The sequence below is a fragment of the Prunus avium genome, chromosome 8, assembly GCF_965620075.1.
Source record: "Prunus avium chromosome 8, drPruAviu1.hap1.1, whole genome shotgun sequence".
Lineage (NCBI taxonomy): Eukaryota > Viridiplantae > Streptophyta > Magnoliopsida > Rosales > Rosaceae > Prunus > Prunus avium.
The window spans coordinates 32742354-32762481 of record NC_142291.1 but is presented as its reverse complement, the minus strand read 5'-3'; the positions used below and the strand labels follow the sequence as shown (position 1 = coordinate 32762481).

Below are 20128 nucleotides of genomic sequence, written 5' to 3'. Positions count from 1 at the left end.
CCCTGGGGCAGGAATATTGATGTTCTAGGGGACTATGAAGTGGAGAATCGGAAGATTGGTGTCCCGATGAGGGCGAGCAAGGCTGAAATTCTGCGTCTGAAAACCTATGCTGGTTTTATGATGACCTATCAGGGCATGGCTGATCGTGAGCAGGAACACATGATGTTCCTACTATTCTGGCTCAATCGGTTTATCTTTCCTCACGCAGATGGCGGCGTTAACCCGGAATATATGCACTTGGCTGAGACTCTTCATAACGAATCAGGTCTGGCCACGGGCCCTTTCATGTTGGCTTCACTCTACCATTGTCTTTACCAAATCATGATCAATCCTCTCAACTTGGCCGCATGTGGCCCTATCTGGATGGCTCAAATATGGTTGGATTGGTATTTTCCTGAACTTGGGAATGAAGACTTAGGATATCTTAAAGATGATGTTCCCGATACCGCTCTGGCCATTACTCCAAAGAGATCGATTAGTACCGAGGAGTGTTTCGTTTTCTTTCTGTGCCGAAAAACCAGGCATGCTTCCCAGTGGATGATGAATCTCAAAAGGGGTTCATCTTGGTTTGAAAACCGACTCATTCACCACATTTTCTCATGCCTGCAAGCGCGAGACCTGCCTTGTGGTGGGAGAATGGATTCCAGAAACTACCAATATGGAGTAGAAGCCTACAGTCCCCAGTTTTTTAGCAGACAATTCGGATGCCCCCAAGTGATACCTGAATTGGACTACTCTTTAATCAACAAGGGTTCGTCCTACAAATTTCCCAAGTTGAGTAAGAAAGACCTCCTGGGTGTTCGGGCCAACTATGGGGAGTCTGCCCGAATTCTGGAGTTGAAGCCCTACCAGCCTGATTGCTGTCGTACCCAGTCCTTCCAAGTCTGGTGGGATCATTATACTCTAGATGTGTATATACATTTTTTTAAAGAGTATAGCCGCCCGGCTTTACTGAGGTTTTTTTTTTATAAATATTATAGCCGACCGGCTATACTCTTTACATAAGCCACCGTTACCATTTTGAGTTGACCAGTAGTTTTTGGAAGAGTTCCATTAAAATGATTTTCAGAAATGCTTGCCTCTTCTAGGAACGACAGATTTCCCAAGAACACTGGAATTGGACCTGATATTGAATTACTCAAAAGAGCAAGGAGGCGTAAATGTCTTAAATTTCCTAGCTGATCGGATAGTGGACCTGAAAAATCATTTGTTGACAGCTTCGGTGACTCCATTTGACCTGAACTACACCTTGACAAGCTTCCCAATATTTCTCATACACTTCCATTGAAATAGTTCCTTGACAGATCAAGAACCGTCAACTTACAAAGATTTCCCAATGAGTTTGGCATTTTCCCTTCAATTTGATTAGCAGACAAGTCAAGATTGACCATGGCTGTCAAGTTTCCAATGGAACTTGAAATTTCACCTCGCAAGAGATTCAAATAAAGGAGGGACTCAAGATTGCTACAGGTGTACAACCATTGAGGTATGGTACCCCAGATGATGTTCCACCTGAGATTAACAACTTTAAGCCTTGTCATGTTTGCAACACCAACTGGTATTTGATTGAGTTCACAACCGGAGTGTGTTTGTCACGTTGAAACCAATCAGATGCTTTGCTAAGATCTACACACTCATGTCCAGGTTCTGCAAGCTCGAAAGACCAGAAAGCCATTGGAGATTCTCAACCTTCATCCACTACGTAGTAGCTTTTACTCCGGAGTCCTAGAGAGCGTAGACTTGAGAGATTTCCCAATTGATGCGGAATTATTCCAGCGAACTTTGAGTCTGAGAGGTTAAGATATCTTAAACTTTTAAGAGAACCTAAGAAGCTAGGAATCTGTATTCCTCCAAAATCATTGTTGCTTAGATCCATGTAGCTCAGATGCTTTAAATTTAGTAGAGAAGTATTTACCTTGCCACACCAAAAGAGCTTTCTTGATACAAACTGTAATTCAGATATTCATCTGAATAATAATTTCCAAGGTGCAGCTCACGGACATGACCGGTTAAATTGTCGCTGACAACTCCAGTCCAATTGCAACAATCTCCATCACCAACCCAAGATAAAAGCCTATTTGAATGATCCTTAAGATCTTGCTTGAACATTAGAAGTGCTTGTCTCTCATTTTGTTTACAAGGCACAGCCAAATTTCCATTGCATAAGCTAATGGTAGTAATGGTTGCAATGCTTAGAAATCTGAAAACTGAAACAATTCTCATGGCTTTGTCCATGAGGTTATATCTTAATAGGTGATGTGTGTGAGCAACATAACTCATTTAGAATGGTGCAATATATACACATACTGCTACACTAGAACTGAGTATGTAGACTAGTAATAAGTTATGGGTTTATCCAGAGAAAGAAGACACAGAAAAATAGAAAAGAAAGTGTGGGATGACTTGATAAAAAAACAGAAGCAAAATAATAGATTAGCATAACCTCTTCGGCTGGCGGGGACTGAATTCAGACTTTGTAAGAACATATAACTAGGTAAAGTTTCAAAAGTTGAAAACACAGAACAGACATGAAGAAAATGAAACAAATAAACAAATAATTCAGATGGAATCACAAATTCCATATTACGATTAGTATCAAAATGGTTTGCTTATGGTCATTGGTTAGGGAAAGGTAGATACGGTTAATATAATAATATTAAATAGATCCAATGGGTCTCCCATGTTGTGGGGCCTGATTCTGGGGCAACCTTTTTTGTTAGAAATTTTTTTATTAAAAAAAAAAAAAGAATAATAATCATAATAATTTCAAGTATTCAAACAAAATAGCATAAAGAGTTGCTTGAGAGATTAGACTTTTAAAAAAAATACAAGTGATACGGGGAAAATAGTGAGTTAAATATAGGACTTCGGGTGTAAGAATAAACGCTTACCCATAGATCATGACAGAGCCCATGTGGGGTATGCTGCTACTGCCTACTTCCAAACTTAGTACATTATTCCTCTTTTGGAAATCCTAGCATGAATTAGCTTTAGACCTTTGATTGGTACATATTTTTTCTATAATACTAACACAAATGCACATATAACCTTTTAAAATTTGAAAAATAAATTTCAATATTTATCTCAACACAAGCTCTGTATTCTAATAAATAAGTTCAAATTTATTTAGATAAAAATCAATTTAATGATTAGGCATGAGTAAAATTTTATTTCAAATTATATCAATCCAAAAAAAAAAAGTTATTAAATGATCACATTATTTTTTCCTTTTTGGGTCTGACAACAAGGCAATTACTAATTACTACCTACTGGCTCCTAGTTAGCTTAATTGGAATTGGATCCGGTCATCCCCCACTGAGGTATAGAAAAACACGGACACACTCTCTCTCAATCTCCTCCTCACAGTCTGTGACAGAAAACTGCTTTGACATCCACAAGCCTTGGCCTTTTACTTTCCCACTCTGCACTTTGACTACTACCGCTTTGCTTCTCAGGTACTTTCCCCTTCCCCTCCATCACTTTTCTCCTTGCTCTTTCCCATTTTCTATTTTCTCCAGGAACGCCTTTTATTCATTTATGGATTAGTATAAATTTCCTATCTTTGGTGCCTATGACTGTTGCAGAGCTCTTTGGTACTCACAATTTACTATTTTTGAAGATGGGTTTTGCTTGTGGATCAATAAAGATGGGATTTTTTAGGTTTAAGTTTCGTGGGTCAATATTTTTTTCAGTATCTTTCTGATTGAGCGGTGTTCTAGGGTTTGCTTGTGGCTTTACTTCGTTATCCAATTAGGATTTCCATGGGGAACTTCACTATTGTTGTTCTTCTTTTTTTTCCCCTAAGTTTCTGGCAATGGATTTTGTTTCTTACAAAAGCAACAACTATGAGGAAGAAAATGGATTTCCTTAGATTCTGAATTTCTTCTCTTTTGTGTTATGATTTTAATGTATTTGGATCAATGTGGTGTTTTTATGTCCAAGTATGAGGAAAAACGGATCAATTTCTAACGCCGTTACTGTCTTATGCTCAAATCAAATGGCTTCTCTATGAATGTTAATCGAATTTGAGAACGAACTTTCAGTTTGGGACACAGTGAGAGTTGAGAAATCAATTGGGCATAATATGTTTTGACAATGTTTGCTTCTATTTTAAAATGCAGTGTTAAATCTTTATAAGATGAAACTTTGATTTGTGTTCTATACTTTTAATTTGATTGAGTTGAATAGGTTGAGTAATCTTTTTAAGTTTATTAGTTTTATATTTTGGATTATTGGCAGGTTTCTGACATGTGCAATGTTTGCAAATAGGTAGAAGTAAAGATAGGGGTAGGGTACTCTAGGGGAAGTACATCATGATCAAGCGGACTCATAGTAGGAACCAGAAAACCAAAGGAGTCAGGGTGAAGCATGTTCTGCAGATTTGTCTACTGCTTGGGGTCTGCTTTTGGTTAATCTATCAGGTCAAGCATTCCCATGATAAGAAGGCAGCATTAGCTGAGAAAAATGCAAAACCCTCAATCAAAACTTTGAGTGATGGTGAGCTTCTGAAACTAGGGAGGAAAGACCTTCCTCACCAGGAAGTCATTAAAAGTGAGAAACAACAGGAAGAGGAGGAAGAAGAAACAGCTGGAGAGGAAGAAGAGAAACATGAAGTAGAAGTGCGAGAAGAAGAGGATCAGAAACATGAAGTAGACGAGCGAGAAGAAGAGGATCAGAAACATGAAGTAGGAGAGCGAGAAGAAGAGGATCCAAAGCATGAGGCAGAAGAGCAAGAGGAGGAAGAAACCAAGAACGAAGATACAGAGGATGAGGGAAGAGGAGCTGGAGATGATGAGATAGATGAAAATGAGCAAGAGAAAAAAGAAGGGGAAGCAGATCACGATGAGGACTTTGTAGATGAAGAGAAAGAGAGAGAAGATGAGGGGAATGAGAAGGATGGTGATAAGAATGAAAGTGAAGAGAGAGAGGATCAAGCAGAAAATGAGAATTCATTGGATGATCAGGATAATGATACCCATGACAACAATGCTCATGAGGCACGAGAGGAAAATTACAAAGGCGATGATGCTTCTAGTGCAGTGACCCATGATACCCAAGTAAGTTCCGAAAACTCAAATGAGAACTCAGAAGCTAGTGCTGTAGAAAAGGATATAAAATCTAATGACAATTCACGAATGGTTGATGGTGTAATGGCTGAAAATGGTACTTCTTTAAATGTAACCGCAAGTGAAGAGAAAGTTAATGATGCTATGTCCAATCCTGTGGAGAGCTCACTTTTGAATGCAGTAGTGAAAACACAGTCTAATGATCTACCAGAAGCAAGCAATAACTCAACAGAAATCAATAGGGCGACTAATTCATACCAGCAGAACGTAACAGAAACTGTATATGAGTCCGTTCACTCTCAAAATGCAACGTTGGATGGGACAACTACTGGAGAGGGCATGACCATACAAACCTTGGTTGTGGAACAAGCTAATAACACAGCTTCCCAGAACAACCAATCTGACTCAAATTCAACAGTTTCTACTAAAATTGAGAGTGCAGATGGGGTATTGGGAGAATCATCTAACTCCTCTAATAAGGTAGAGACTAATGTGTCAGAAAATATCTTAAGATCTGATGGAATAGCTGAAACAGAGAATGGTTCTAGTTCTCCAACAATCAAGGAGATCACAGATACCTCTCATAATGAAGAGTCTAATGGTACCAGTGAATCTGGCAGGACAGATGAAGGTTCAGACTCCACAAATGTGACGGAGGATGTTGTTCAGCATGATCCAATTGATTCTTCTGATTCTCATATTGTCGAAGCCGAGAAAGAGGCTCGCACAGATCTGGATACATTGCCAGAGATAAAAACAGAAGGGGATGAGAATGGAGAGGCAGCAGCAGAATGATGATTGTGGTATTTGGGTTCTTCTGGTGCTTACAATTTTCATGCTTGCCTTTTCTTTTTATATGAAAAGCAATTAGGTTAGTGTTTGTGAATTTTAATCTGTGGCTAGAAAATCAATATAGCAGGTAAAATGTAGGCTAGTTTATGTATCAGCAGCAGGTTCAATCTGTAAAACTAAATTCAACCTTCCTCTGTACTGTTTATTTCTACCCTCATCTTTCTTTTCATTATTTTTGTTTTATGTGCTGTTTCTTTGTATTGTAAGCTCTTGGGAAGAAGCTCATGATGCATAAAAAGGAGAAGTGAATTGTTTAATGACCCAAGTTGAAATTTGGATGTCATTTGAATTGGAGAAAAAAAAACGAATTATTTTGGTGGTGAGAGTTTAATTGGATGGTTTGTGCTTTGCTGTTGATGCTTAAGAAAAATGTTTATTCTCTTAAGCTCTCACATGTTATTATCCTTTCATAATGCTAAAGCATGCTTCTATTATTATTCCTTCTGTTAAATTAAACCCTTGTCTGTTAAGCAGTTTCCTGTGACCTGCCGGAAAACGCAGTTTCTCTAAACGCTATAAAACAAAAACTGGGTATAAATGTACCCATGTTGTTGGCATTCATTTAAATGCTTGAAACCATTCTAAAGTTTTCTGCAATTTAAATCTGGGGATATCAATTAGGCTAATGACTAATCTTGTGTGCAAAAAAGAAAAACGAACAACTTCGTGAGCATGACAATCGTAGACTAAAACGCAACTTGTAGATCTGAAAATTGCAGTCTCCATATGAAACAGATGGGAGCTCTCGAAGAAAATTCTATGCTTATATTGAAGTTGTGCTAGGTTTTAGGCCTTTCACATGTTGCTTGTATATTAAGCTTTTAATTTTAATTTGGTTTTGAAAATGACATTGCTGCATGACAGCCAAACCCAATTAGATTGTGAGTTGTCTAGCATAAATATCTGTCAATTTTTACACCAATATGAGCATATTCTGAATCTTATAGAGAATGATGTGGACAGCAGATCTGGTTTTGGTGGTTGAATTGGTGTTCTCTTATCTAGTTGTGAGTTGAGTCATAAGGTACATGATTTTCTCAGTTTAAAAACAACCAAACCTTCAAATTCATTGAGTTGACAAGAACCCAATTCAGATTTGGTCCAAACTTCACATCCTATTGGGGTAAAGACTTCAAACTCATCTAGAAACCCAACAGGTGGAACTCCATCTAAACCCTTGTGCTTCAAACAAACGATTTTTTCCAGTATTGCCCTTATACCAAAAAAATAATATTGCACTGAATTGATGGTTACATGATGAAGGATTGACAATCTTTGTTTCTCTAATTTGGACCTTGATTTCAAAAATTGTCAGCAACTCAAAATGTTGCCTGGTCAACAGTGTTGAGTTAGACTTATACATTTTACGCCAAATTTCAGTGCAATAGCAATAGCAGCTGTAAAAAATTACAATTCCAATTACAGAGATCAAATCACGGTTTAAGAAAGGGCTTGATCAACATATGTGGAGAAAGCTGAGGCAGGAACCAACCAGACACTTTATTCTGATTTCAACGAAGGCTGAGGTTGATGTGCATTCCACTGCAACAACATCCATATTATCGACGTGCCTGATCAAGATCACAAGAGAATTCTTTTACTACAAATATTATTGGTTCCTAAGCTCACCATGATTATATATAGCTATTCACTAGAAAGAAAAACTTAGAACTATTTGTCGTCAGATGTTATAGCATACAAATCATTTGTGAACAGTTGAAAGATGAATATATTTGATTCCAATTAAACAGGGTTACTTCGCAATAGCATGTGAAGACACAGTTCTCCAATTCTTATGCTATGAGATTCCTGTCTTGCTATTTCTTAAAAATAATTTTGCTTCAGAAGAAGCTAGCATCATCATAATCATTATAGACAATTTAATTCTTTCATTTTTCTGATAAGCATCATCATATTGACAGATTTTTTTTTTGGTCCCAAATAGTGCATGAAGCCTCACTTTCGGTATGATTTATTCTTGTACCATGGTTCTTAGAAGTCAACAGCCACATTCAAGTGCTTTGAAACATGTAGCATATAAAAAAGAAAGATGAATATATCTATTGATTCAAAATGAAGCCAAGTGAATTGATTTGATACCTGCAAAGAAGCCGACAGTTGAGAGATTTGCAATGGCCATCGTATGATATACTAGGTATTCAGTCAAGAAATGACCAAGTGCATAGACAAATGATAGAAAGGTAGCTAGGTAGAGAGGCTTGTTCTCAAGGTTAAAAGCACAAAGATAGCAGAGTGTGCAAGTAAGAAGAGTCCATACACCAAATGTCCTTCCGTGAACTTCAGTCACTGGAAATAAAAATACGAATCACAAATGCAAAACATGAAAGACAGAAAAACAGTATAAGTTAAAAACAAAAAGAAAAATCTAATAGACTAATTCCTTTTTCTACATTCTTCATTCTATATTAGAAGCACACTGTTATGGACTTAAAGGCAAAAGACAAAAAACAAAGAAAGTTTAAAATGTTGATCCAGCAATGAGCAGCATTAGGTCAAGTATGCCATACTGATACAAGCAACTCATGATATCGGAGAAGCAAGTTCTAAATTTTAAATGCAAAGTGTACAGTTTTATATAAGCAAGGGCCTAGGAGTATAGCATGCCCATTGATTACAAAAGGCAAGTTTTAGGGTAATTTCTCAAAATGAGATATATACTTCAGTGTGACATTGACATCAAATACAGTAACACTTACTATTATCTGAAATCTCATATAATCTGAACATCCATACAAAGCCTTCATCCCACAAGCACATATTGAAGGAGAAATCAGCCTATTATATTATGCATTTGCAAAGAAAGAGAATTTACTGATGGATGAAATAGGAAAACAAGTTCAGCTCTTTTGGATCTATATCTGGACACAATCCATAGAATCACATTGACTTCCTTACAAGATTAAGAATACAAGAATTCCAACTGTATATCCTATCAAATTCCCACTTTGATCACTATGTGCTCTCTTATAAGGAAATCTTAGTGAAGCAAACCACAAAAATAGAAATGGGTTTTTCTCCATTCTTCAAGTTTGAAATAACAAACCCAAATTTTTTTCTTAGAAACCAAACAGGATCCAAACGAAGAAGTTGATTCAAAATTGAGTAAAAGTTGAAACAAAAGAATGAAGTGAGGTGAGAAGTGTACTGGGGGATTGAGAGAAGACGGCGAGACGGAGAGCCCAAATGTCGAAGAACCCGAACCAAACGGAGACCAGGCGAAGTGAACCCACCAGCATCAGCCACCAACTCAACGCCTTCATCTTCACTTGTGCGAGCTATCAACCAGACTCGGAGTTAGAATTTCAACAAGCGCAGCGGAAGCAAGTCAGCTTTGTGCCCATATGGAGAACCAGTCTGTTGGATTTTAACCCGACCCTGTATCCGTGGATCGACCCAAGGTCGTCAATGGGTTGGGACTCGTAGGTCTGTGGGCTGGATAGCTTAGTGGCGGCCATTATCTCTCTCAAATTGTTGACCCTTTTTTTTTTTTTTTCTTTTTTTGAAATTTTGATAATTACGATTTTATTCCACTATGGAATGTTATCTAAAATCCGGTTTTAGGGGTCATTTGGAATATTAGTAGCTGGATTGAATAATATGCTCACTTTTTTCAACTGAAATAATATATTTTTCAAAATAACGACAATTAGCGGAAGCGGGAAAATGATGAGCAATTTATGGGTGATAATAATGATGCCACCTTTTTCTTATATTAAATTAGCTGGACTTCAAAATTCGAAAGACATATAATGACTAAGAAAAAGAAAAGATAAAATAAAGATAATGGAAGACATTTTGAGAATAATTTTCTTAAAGTTTGACAAAAACCCAATTTTATACGTATTTATTTTCATGTTACGTTTGTGTTGTTACTTGAGTAACACTAGACTTATTTTATGTTTTTTTTAGTACAAACGATAATCCAAGATGGAGAGATTTTCTTACACACACACTACCAAGATGTCATAGAATTTCGAACTTGAGACTACTAATTTGCAAATCAAGGCCCTTTTTCCATTGAGTTAGACTTCGTTGACTTATTTCATGTTTTGTTTGTGTCATGTTATCAAATTTTTACCCAATTTATAACACTAAACCCTTTGGCAATTGTTTTTATTTATTTCATAATTAGGAAAGATAAAATGTCTCATAATAATAAAACTTATATTCTTATTTTGTTTTTCAATTTCAGTTTTCTTTTAAAAAAAATATGAAATACAGTTAATTTATTATATTATCTTCTTCTTTTTTTTGTCTGAACCATGAGGTGGTCCTGGATGGGCCACAACTATGGGTGGCACCTTTAAGCCTTAACCACAACCCAGACTAATCCCCACTCACACCGGGTCGGCCCGTAAGGGGTAAAGTGTTGGCCAAAGTGGTGACTCCGTACGAGAGATTTATTATATTATCTTTATTTAATGAATAGTTTCATTTCTTAATATTTACATTAACTATGACATTTTGTAGTACTAAAAAAAATTACTATGACATTTTGTAGCATTCTGAATATTTCACCATTCTCTATCTATATTTTTATAACAAATCTATACGTATAGACCAACCAAATTAGCACTTTTAACTTTATAAACATGACATTTCTAGAAAGAAAATCATGACTACTCCTAAGTTTAAAAAATAAAATAAAAAGTTGTCACAAGCATAATATCCACAAGTTGTCAATAAGGCTAATCCCACAAATAATAATATACACAACTCTAAGTAGTAGTACTAATCACAATTATACACAATCAAGTAATACTAATCACATAATCAACAACTAAGTAGGACTACTAATCACATAATCAAGTACTTAATAATGATCCACTGCACACAGTCTAGACTTGAATCTGTGCCACCCATCATTGGATTCTTCCTCGAAGAAAAACTCAAACCATGTATTAACAAAATAGCCCAACAAGAATTCACAGATCACAAGAAAATAAAATTGATTTAAAAATTAAAATCCTGCCTACTCATTCCTCACTGTACAGTCTCATCCAAAAAAAAATTATAAAAATAAAAATAAATTGGCAGCAAAAAAATGCTGTGTTGGCAGTTAATCGCCAAAAAAACGAATCCAATGCCTACCCAACTACAAAACGACAAACCCTTCCCCGCGAAACGACAACCCCCGCCTTCCGAATCTACTGCTGCCTTAGCTCCTTCCGGAGCTTCTGAGAAAACGGGCGGCAAGCATCCATGCTCAGATCCATCGCCGCCGCCAATGCCACGTAAGCAGCCGCATCCTCCGTGCAGGTCACGTGCTGCACCCCGACCTCGACCTCCGGCTTGCTACACTTCCCGACGCCTTCCACCGTCGACGACATCACAAACCCTCTCTGAATCAACTGCGGGAACAACCCGAACCCGAAGTCCGACCCTGATCCTGATCCAGGCCTCGACCCGGTTCCGGACCCGAAGTCGAAGCTGCTGTGAGGGCTGTTCGCCGGAGTGGGGCTCGACGTCAGGTCGATCGAGAATTTCCCGCCAGTTTTCGCGCCGAGGGTGGAGTTCGCGAGCGTCGTGTTCTGGAGCTCGAACCTGTAGCCGACCGTGTCGGACCCGCCGCGCTCGAGCCACGACTCGAGCCGTCCCCACGGCTGCCACGTGCCCTCGTTCGGTCGGAGGATGAGCCACGCCCCAGGGTTGGACCGGCTTACGCAGTGTGAGCCGGGCGAGGCCACGAACGGCGTCACCATGGAAGCCGCCGCCACGGGCGAGCCGGACAGGTCGTGGATCGTAATGGACCACCCTTTTCGCTCCTTCGCGCTTTGCTCCTTGTGGGCCCCACCAAAAGGCAGCCAATTTCTCGGTGTGCCTGGCTCTGAAGAGATTGACCTGTTGAAACAAATCCAATAAAAAAAGAAATTAGTAAATGGGGAAAATTTTGACTTCGCGACGATAGATTTGTTTGCCGTTTTGAAAAATCAATTAATTTCACGAGGGGGAATTGAGTGATTTTCTCGGCAACCAAACAGGGTGAACGAGAGTGAAAGAAGTGAAATAAACTAACCTCGATTGCATATCTCTGAACCCAAACTTGCAAGTGAACACCGGCTGCTTCACATTCCCTTGCACTTGAAAAACCTGAGGGCTACACTCGGGCTCTCCGTCGAACTGGAAAACGAATCTCGGGTCGGGTTCCGCCCGGACGCTCAAAAACAACTGCGCCGACGAGGACCCACTGCCATTCTTCTTCCCTCCTCCAATGGCGACCCACCCGTTCTGATACACGACGGGTCTGGACTCCGCCAAACCCAGGTCCGACAACGGCACAATAACCCGACCCAACAATTTCCCGCTTTGTAACCCGCACGTGACGCCGACCCGACCCGTGTAGATCGAAATCTTCAAACAGGGCCGCTTGGAGGCTAAGCTTTCGATTTGGGTTTTGTTCAAATTGAAGCAGGCGGAGAGGGAGTGATCGTGGGTCGTCGTATCTAGGTTTTGACCGTTGCTTAGGATCAGAGGGACTGTAGAGGATTGGTGGGGGAAGTTGGTGAGTTTGATCTTGCAAAAGCAAGGGGACGACGACGGGTGGACGGTGGAGGAGGATGGCCTGGATGCCGTGGGAAACTTGACGGTCAAGTCTCCGACTAGGATCCGTACAAATGGGCACGGATCCATTGAAGTCTTTTTGGCGTTTGTCTGGTTCTGATTTGGGAGTTCGATAGTTTTGATGGTTGGGTTGGGTGGGATGAGGAATATAAGGGAGCAGAGAGAGAGAGAGTAGGAAGACTGAAAGAGGAAGATAGAGATATGAAGGTGAAACAGGCTGTAAACACAGCTAGAGCACTTTGGATGCGTGTAGAGATATACTGCGACCGACCTCAATGACCTCAGCCTGCACTCTCTTTTCTTTTTCGTTCTTCTAATTTTCCTATTAAGATTTAAATAGTTTTTTTATAGTAATTACAAAACAAATTACAAAACTAATTTTATGCAAACTTAAGTTAAGACCATTATTAGCAGGAGTTTTATGGGATGTAATCTAGGTAAAATAATTGCTTGATAAAAACCATTTTATTAAAATTTTGGTAAGAGCACCATGTTTTCGTAATACTACTGTGGTTTTCAAAAAATGATTCTACGAATACGAGAATAAGCCCGATAAAGAAAAAAAATTAACATATATGTTAACTTCTACATTGTCAATGCACATTGCCCACCTCTCATGGATCTAGTTTTGGAGACTTTGTATGTATTCATCAGTTCTTAGTTGTAGATTAATATGTTTAACAAAATTTACGATAATTGTTCAAGTTACCTATGATAACATATTTTCTTAAAATGATGTATATCTTCGTTGTCTCATTCAATATGTATAAGTTACACATGTTACAAATATTTATTAACTTACGAAATGAAAGAATCATAACATTATATCACCTTGGATGTTTATGGCATGTACAATAAGGATATTGATTGCGAAGCACAAATTAATTTATATTTTCGTACTAACAACGAAGTTCTAAGGAAGTTTAACTTTAAAAACTTGCATACAATTTAGATTAATATTACTTCAGTAAATTTACGTTAATTATTCAGGTTATTAAGGCAACACATCTATTGACGTAGTTTATAACATTTTATATCGGTGACATTTTAATGATGATTTTACTTAAATACTTACATATATGTTAGTATACAGTGACCAGCCTAAAAAATAAGAATAATAAATCATAAATAAATGTTGTAAAAATAAAAAAAAATCTTTTACAAATAAAAACATTTTATAAAATTATTATTAATATTGAAAGATTAACTTGAATTGAAAATATGACTGGGCAGACATATGTCGCGGTCGCATAGCGGGCTCACAGACACTCACACAAACACAGCCGCAGACAAGCTGGACCCCATTTAAATAACGTATAAGCATGCGTGGGTTGTAAGACGAGCTGGATCACAATGCGCACGTACCATGTATATTTCAATTTGCCAGCGGAGACAGCATCCAAGTCATAAATTATAAAAAACAAAAAATGAAAAAGAAAACTAAAAAAATATTCGGACCCCTTGTCGGTTTGTGTGTTCGGGCGTACGGATCCAATTCGGGCCCGCCAGCTTTGGAAATTGTTATGAAATAATGCGCTACAGGGCGATCCGTTGGAGGCCTGTCGGGGCTCCAACCAGAGGACAGCTGTGCCCCGAATTATGTGGCGCCAGAGAGGTCCGGGGGTGGACGCTATTCTGACCAACCACATCAAAAGTGGGTCCCACGGATGGTCCAATGTAAGTTAAATGATTGATTTTTAAAAACTGTGGGCTGGGTTGGGCTGGGCTGGGATTTTAAATCGGCTACCCACTGATCACGTGACGATAATAGATGCCACCTCAGATATTTGTCAGTATCGGATCTGATCTATAATAATAAGGGAACTTTATTTTCAATTTGCTGGCAGCATAAACATTGGATGCTAAATGTTACACGTGCAGACTTGCTAATTTTTCCAGAATATAGTTTTTTTTAAAAGAGAATTATTTATTATTTAATTTTACAGTCATTTCAGCCAAGGATCTAGTCTAGTTTTTTTATGTTTGGGAGGAACATAAGCATAAATAAATGGATACTGCTTGCTTTTTTTGTAAATTACAGTTTCATGTACATATAAAAGTAATTCATCAAAAATATTAAAAGAAAAATTTATACACATATGTCACACTGTTATTAATAGTAATATATGAACTCCTACTTACAAGGGAATGTAGAGAAGTATTTTTCTAAACGAATATATGCGACACAATTTGATAATAAAAAAAGTGAGACAGAAAGATAGAACATAACAAATCTATCCATTTTCACCAAAAAGAAAGGGAAAAAAATATGTCCATTTCGGCTGTATTTACTGCACTCGTAAACAAATTGGGGCATGGCTTGGTGTAGTGACGTGGGTGCTAATTATTAATTATCGGGTGGCAATTTTATGTTGAGATAATATTAATTTTATTTGTTTGATGGAAGATAATGATATATTTTTTAAGAAAGTGTGTGGACCATCTCCAAGAAGAGAAAAAAAAAATCCATTTTGGATTGTATGTTTATATAATTATGTGTCTATCAATCTTGTTACATTATTTTTCAAACCACAATAAGGTGCTATTTTCAGTGTCAATTCTATGTAACTTGTCATTTTATTATTATTATTTGTAAAATGTAAGTGTGACATTGTTATTGAGATATAACAAAGTAATACTTGGCATGCCTTCTCGAAATTAAGAAGAGAAACAACCTACACTGAAGATGTCATTGTTGCGGTATCACAAATTAATCACACATTGTCATGTATTTTAACTATCTCACATAGTAATATGTTATTGACTTAAAATACCGCCACAGTAACATCCTCGTTGCATAGAAGTTCTTTTCCTAATTAAGATGATCGCATTAGAGACGTCATTCATGGATAAAGTGGATTAGCCTTTAGCTGTTTGGTAGTGAGATCTATCCCAGTAGTCCATTATTTTTGCAGCAAATTTTCTGGCCCAACTTAGTAGGCAATACTTGTCCCATAAGTTCATCCAAGCCAGTGATTTAATAGCCCACAAGTTGCACTTCAGAAAAAAAGTTATATTGCACTACTCCTGAATAAAACCAGACATATACAACCGCCTGTTTTATCAAGGAAAAAAACCGGGTTTAGAAATTTCGGCAAAACCAGAAAGAAAAAAAAAATCATTTAATTTAGAAGTGATTTCATAGTCTAGATACGATGGATGGAGATGTAGTATTTGGAGAATTTGGATTCGTAAAACTTGATTATGGAAGTTAGCATGTAAATATATTGGAAAATCCACTTTATAAGGAGAATTCTTTTTGTTGATCTTGATATGAAAAACATAACTTTTTCCCCACGGCATTATAGTTGTGCGTGTGTGTGTGAGAAATCTTCATTCTCTGTAATTTTGGCTATAACTTGTACTGAAAAAAATAATATGAAAAACAGAAAAAAAAAAAAAAAAAAACTTATGTTCTCTCCCAAAAAAAAGAAATTAAGAAATGAAACTTATGTTTCAACCCACTACTTTCATTTACTTACCTCATTTTATCTCTTTTACCGTTATGGTCGATCACATTAAACCCAGAAATTTGAGACAGGAGGGAAAAACCAAGGATTTAATTGTGTTGTGTTTAGATATAATTACTAGTTAATTGTGTTTATGAAGGATTTAATTATAATAATCATCCCATTTAAATGATTGAGGGAACCCTATGCTTTTAAAAGCATGTCCTCCTTCAACATTATGAGTGTATTATTTCCTAATTTTAGTGAAATATCCGGTTAAACATTGTCCATTAATTATTGATTATTTATAATTACAAACCATAAAGAAAGTGTAACTCCCTTCATGAGAAATCAAAGAACATCAAAACAAGGAAAACTCAAAAAAGACCATGGCCAGCATAACCAAAATGATAGGCAGGTGCAATCTGATCAGTAGGGTTTTTGCTCTCGAAACGATAATGATCATCGATATCACGTTGAACTAAACCACCAATATTATTCATCATAGACAAGGGTGATGAAGAATAATTAGCAGCAGCACTTGGGTTTCTAGACTCCATCAAAATCCTGTTGGCTTGTTTATTCACATTCCTCTTGATCTCCTCAACCGAGGCCTTCAATATCTGAAGCTCATGCAATCCAAGTTCATCAACTGGCATTTCCCACCAACACTGGTTTTGACTAGCTTTGCTCATTTTATCAAGTGCTTCTCCATGTTTTTTCTCAGCCTCCAACCGATTCACAATCTGGGTTAGCTGCATGTTAAGCTCATGAACACTAGAATTCCTGTGAGCCTCAGCAAGCTGTTGAGTGGTGTCTGTAGACCCCGCTAGGCCTAGGGGATTAGGGTTAGGGTTCCGAGCAATGAAGCGGTCAACGATGGAGTCAACCTCAGGGTGGCCAAAGGAGAAGGGCTTGTTGGCAGGAGAGAAGACTATGATTGCAATCTCAACCCCACAAAGTGTGCACATCTCACTGGCCTTCTTGAAGATCCCTGAACGACGTTTTGAGAATGTGACTTGTAAATTGCTTCTCTTTTCAATTTTGGCAATTGCAATCTTTTGGCGACCTTGGCTAGGTTTCTTGATCTTCATCACCATTGTAGAAATTTGGAGGATGATTAAAGAGAAGAGGGGATAGATAGACACCGAATGCTTAGCTTTGTTTTGATCTTGTCCAATATTACTTGTGATGGTTGGGGAGGGATAAAACATATGTATTTATAGGGTTATTTACGATTAATTCACTTAATTAGCACTTATGTTAGCATATTATTGTATTATTCAATGAGGCCTTAATGCCCTATTGACACTAGTACCGTATATGATTAATCCAAGATCTTTTGGAAGTTATAAATCTCTACTCACTTAATTTATAATTACTATGAAAATAATAACATATTGATCATTGACATAATATAGAAACTATATGACTTTTGGTAAGTCAACAAGAATCACCGCCATATGGGTGTTTACTCTAAAGATAAATCACTTACATTTAACTATATATATATAAGAAAAGGAAATAGTATTCTCGAAACAAATAAGCATGCATTATAATGTAGATTTTCCCATGATACACCAACTAGCTCTTAGTTTTGTGATATGATCTCCTTAATATCGGAAAAGGTCCCAATTTGAACTCCCCACTTTGGTTGATTACACATTAAAAAAAATGATATGGTATCTATTCGATACTTTAGTCACATTAATAAGGATACCAATTTTTTTATGTCAAATAGGATCCCATGTGATCCAACCCCTATAATGAGATGTGTGTCGTGAAGAAAAGAATTATCGACAAGTTAACGACATTGATTTTTTATTTTTTATTTTTGGTGATGATCACACCAATACGTAATGTTACTAATTCACATGTTATAATATAGGTAACAGTTTTTCATAATGTTATTAGTTTGAGAAAAGACATAATCTTTGTCATTTCAGAGTATGTATGTGGTAGATATTGGGATGGGTAGGGCAAACTCAGCCCCATTCTAACCCATGACATGCAAATACATTCAAAACATGCTTTCACTTAGGAATTATCCAAATTGACAATTTGTCTATGTAATATGATATAGAGATACAACCTAGTAAGAGAAAATTTCTTCAGTTACAAATATTGCAATTCGGAAACACACCAAGCCCATATTCATATAGATTTCCTGCACGTAATGTTGCCAAACACTGGACAAGTTACCTATCCATGGTCTAAATTAATAGGTTGATACATAGCATATATAGCATGCCAAACTGTCCAGCAAGATAAAATCTCCCATATTATCAGTCTGGCAATTCATTCCCCTCCAGTTATCATTTATATACCATACTGTGAATTGTATTATACATTAATCAAGTTTTACCTATAATTGATCCAAATTAACAGTCTCACATATCATGCCAGACTGTCTAGCAAGATAAATCTCTTATGTAGTTATCACAGTCTGGCAACCCAACCCCTCTCTCCCCGTGTCTGATTTCCATTTATATACCGGACGTAAATCTGTAACATACAGTGAACAAATAAACATTCAGACAACATAGCATCATGCCAGATTGTATAGAAAAAGAAAATCTTCTCATGTTATCACTAACAACTCACCCTCGTCTTGTCCCGTAAATTGACAATATATAACAACCTAAAATGCATGTCCTTGTATATATAATATCACCAAATGATTTGAAAAATGATTTATGACAACGTATTAGTTGTTAAAAATTAACTAGGTGAAATTTAAACGTATGATTAGAGTGTTATCAGATCAGTAGAGTTGATTACGTCTCTAAAATTTTAGAATTTATTTTGATGTACTGTATTATAGCATTATTCTTCAAAGAATATTGGGTGCTTCAAGGTACATAGAAAGTCGTAGTTTCTAATTTCCTTTAGTTAAAAGTGAATCAAATATGTAAGTAAGTCAAGTAAGTCTAAAAGAGAAGGGTTAGAAGAATTAGGATAAGTAAAAATATTGATTCCCTTAGCAAGGATGTCTTCATATACTCAAAAGAAGTGAACAAAGTACATATATAGATAACAAAACAATAGTAAAACAAACATAACACATGCATATATATGGATTACAACCATATACCAGACAATAGAAATTAAACACACAATAACAAGTACATATATAGATAACAAAATATGGAAAATAAAAGACTGTGGCTGTGGCTAATAAGTAATTAATATCAGCATCATCATCATCAACATCATCCTGAAGAGATCAATCTTCAGAAGAAGCGTCCATATCCAGGATTCCATGCATGGTGAGGAAGATGAGGAGGCATAACATGATTTCCATTGAACCCAACATTGGGATGACTGGAACTACTCCCCACAAAGAATTGGCTAGGGTTTGTGTTTTGAATCAAAACCCTATCAGCCTGTTTGGCCACATTCTTCTTCAGCTCCTCAAGAGAGGTCTTGAGCTGCTCCAGCTGTGACATCTCCATCCCTTCCAATGGCCCCTCCCACCAGCACTGAGCCTGAGTCACCTTCTTCACCTGGTTCAGCTCATCCCCACGCTTCTTCTCAACCTCGAGTTGATTCGAGATCTGAGTCAACTCGCCGTTGAGCTCACGCACATTGGCATTGCGGTGGGCCTCAATGAGCTGCATTGTGCCAGAGTTTTGGTGGTGATGGAGATGAGGCGGGTTTCGGGAGAGGTACCGATCAATGAGAGTCTCCACGCAGGGGTGGCCGAAGGAAAAGACCTTTCGCCCCGGGGAGAAGACTATGATGGCCACCTCAGCACCACACAAAGTGCAAAGCTCACTGGCCTTCTTGAAGAGACCAGACCTGCGCTTTGAGAAGGTCACTTGGAGGTTGCTCTCATTGGCCATCTTGACCATCTCCACCTTTTGCCTACCCTTGCTCTTCCTCACCATGGCTAAAATCAAGCAAAGAAAACCAAGCAAAGAGGCAGAGATTGAGACAAATGGGGTTGTTTATATTGTTTGGGATAGGGATCAGGGAAGGGGACGGGGTATATATTAGGGTTTATACTTAGAAATTCACTTTTATGGTAAAAAATCATATTTTTGGATCTGATGAGTGAACCACGATATGTGTCTTATGAGTACTGGCAATTACCAATATATTGGTCATAATAATTTGTGGCAAGTGTACCTCATCTGTCACATAATGTACTTTAATATTGTACTTTAATATTGCATT

The 20128-nt window shown here is 37.4% G+C and overlaps 4 protein-coding genes and 2 pseudogenes across 6 annotated transcripts; 1 reads left to right on the top strand and 5 right to left on the bottom strand.

The window, feature by feature from the left end:
- Positions 1–738: 738 nt before the first annotated feature.
- Positions 739–2235, bottom strand: LOC148292579 (receptor-like protein EIX1; annotated as a pseudogene).
- Positions 2236–3298: 1063 nt separating this feature from the next.
- On the top strand, positions 3299–6101 carry LOC110744415 (myb-like protein X). 3 transcript variants are annotated; one of them, XM_021944381.2, is made up of 2 exons: positions 3299–3455; positions 4274–6101. In XM_021944381.2, the coding sequence occupies exon 2, from the start codon at positions 4314–4316 to the stop codon at positions 5859–5861; it is 1548 nt and encodes a 515-aa protein (XP_021800073.1). In that variant the 5' UTR covers positions 3299–3455; positions 4274–4313; the 3' UTR covers positions 5862–6101. The 3 variants fall into 3 exon arrangements, with proteins under 3 accessions (XP_021800073.1, XP_021800072.1, XP_021800074.1); XM_021944380.2 differs by having other exon boundaries at positions 4270–6101; XM_021944382.2 differs by having other exon boundaries at positions 3300–3455; positions 4240–6101.
- Positions 6102–7132: 1031 nt separating this feature from the next.
- Positions 7133–9372, bottom strand: ERG28 (ergosterol biosynthesis protein). Its single transcript, XM_021944374.2, has 3 exons — positions 9085–9372; positions 8019–8225; positions 7133–7489 (listed from the first exon to the last, which is right to left on the bottom strand). The coding sequence occupies exons 1-3, from the start codon at positions 9197–9199 to the stop codon at positions 7419–7421; spliced, it is 393 nt and encodes a 130-aa protein (XP_021800066.1). The 5' UTR covers positions 9200–9372; the 3' UTR covers positions 7133–7418.
- Positions 9373–10869: 1497 nt separating this feature from the next.
- LOC110744413 (uncharacterized) lies at positions 10870–12648 on the bottom strand. Its single transcript, XM_021944378.2, has 2 exons — positions 11956–12648; positions 10870–11780 (listed from the first exon to the last, which is right to left on the bottom strand). Exons 1-2 carry the CDS (start codon positions 12567–12569, stop codon positions 11087–11089), a joined length of 1308 nt encoding a protein of 435 aa, XP_021800070.1. The 5' UTR covers positions 12570–12648; the 3' UTR covers positions 10870–11086.
- A 3678-nt stretch (positions 12649–16326) lies between these two features.
- LOC110744411 (agamous-like MADS-box protein AGL62 pseudogene) lies at positions 16327–17061 on the bottom strand (annotated as a pseudogene).
- A 2121-nt stretch (positions 17062–19182) lies between these two features.
- On the bottom strand, positions 19183–19839 carry LOC110744408 (agamous-like MADS-box protein AGL62). Its single transcript, XM_021944372.1, has one exon. The coding sequence runs from the start codon at positions 19837–19839 to the stop codon at positions 19183–19185; it is 657 nt and encodes a 218-aa protein (XP_021800064.1).
- Between the last annotated feature and the right edge of the window lie 289 nt (positions 19840–20128).

What these genes read in the sequence shown, in the direction of transcription:
- LOC110744415 (XM_021944381.2), top strand. Translation starts at nt 4,314, where the DNA reads ATGATCAAGCGGACTCATAGTAGGAACCAGAAAACCAAAGGAGTCAGG.
- ERG28 (XM_021944374.2), bottom strand. Translation starts at nt 9,199, where the DNA reads ATGAAGGCGTTGAGTTGGTGGCTGATGCTGGTGGGTTCACTTCGCCTG. An exon ending in CGTCTTCTCTCAATCCCCCA is followed by an intron (nt 8,226 to 9,084) that starts GTACACTTCTCA and finishes TTTTATTTCCAG; the next exon opens with TGACTGAAGTTCACGGAAGG. An exon ending in AACTGTCGGCTTCTTTGCAG is followed by an intron (nt 7,490 to 8,018) that starts GTATCAAATCAA and finishes GATCTTGATCAG; the next exon opens with GCACGTCGATAATATGGATG.
- LOC110744413 (XM_021944378.2), bottom strand. Translation starts at nt 12,569, where the DNA reads ATGGATCCGTGCCCATTTGTACGGATCCTAGTCGGAGACTTGACCGTC. An exon ending in TTCAGAGATATGCAATCGAG is followed by an intron (nt 11,781 to 11,955) that starts GTTAGTTTATTT and finishes TTGTTTCAACAG; the next exon opens with GTCAATCTCTTCAGAGCCAG.
- LOC110744408 (XM_021944372.1), bottom strand. Translation starts at nt 19,839, where the DNA reads ATGGTGAGGAAGAGCAAGGGTAGGCAAAAGGTGGAGATGGTCAAGATG.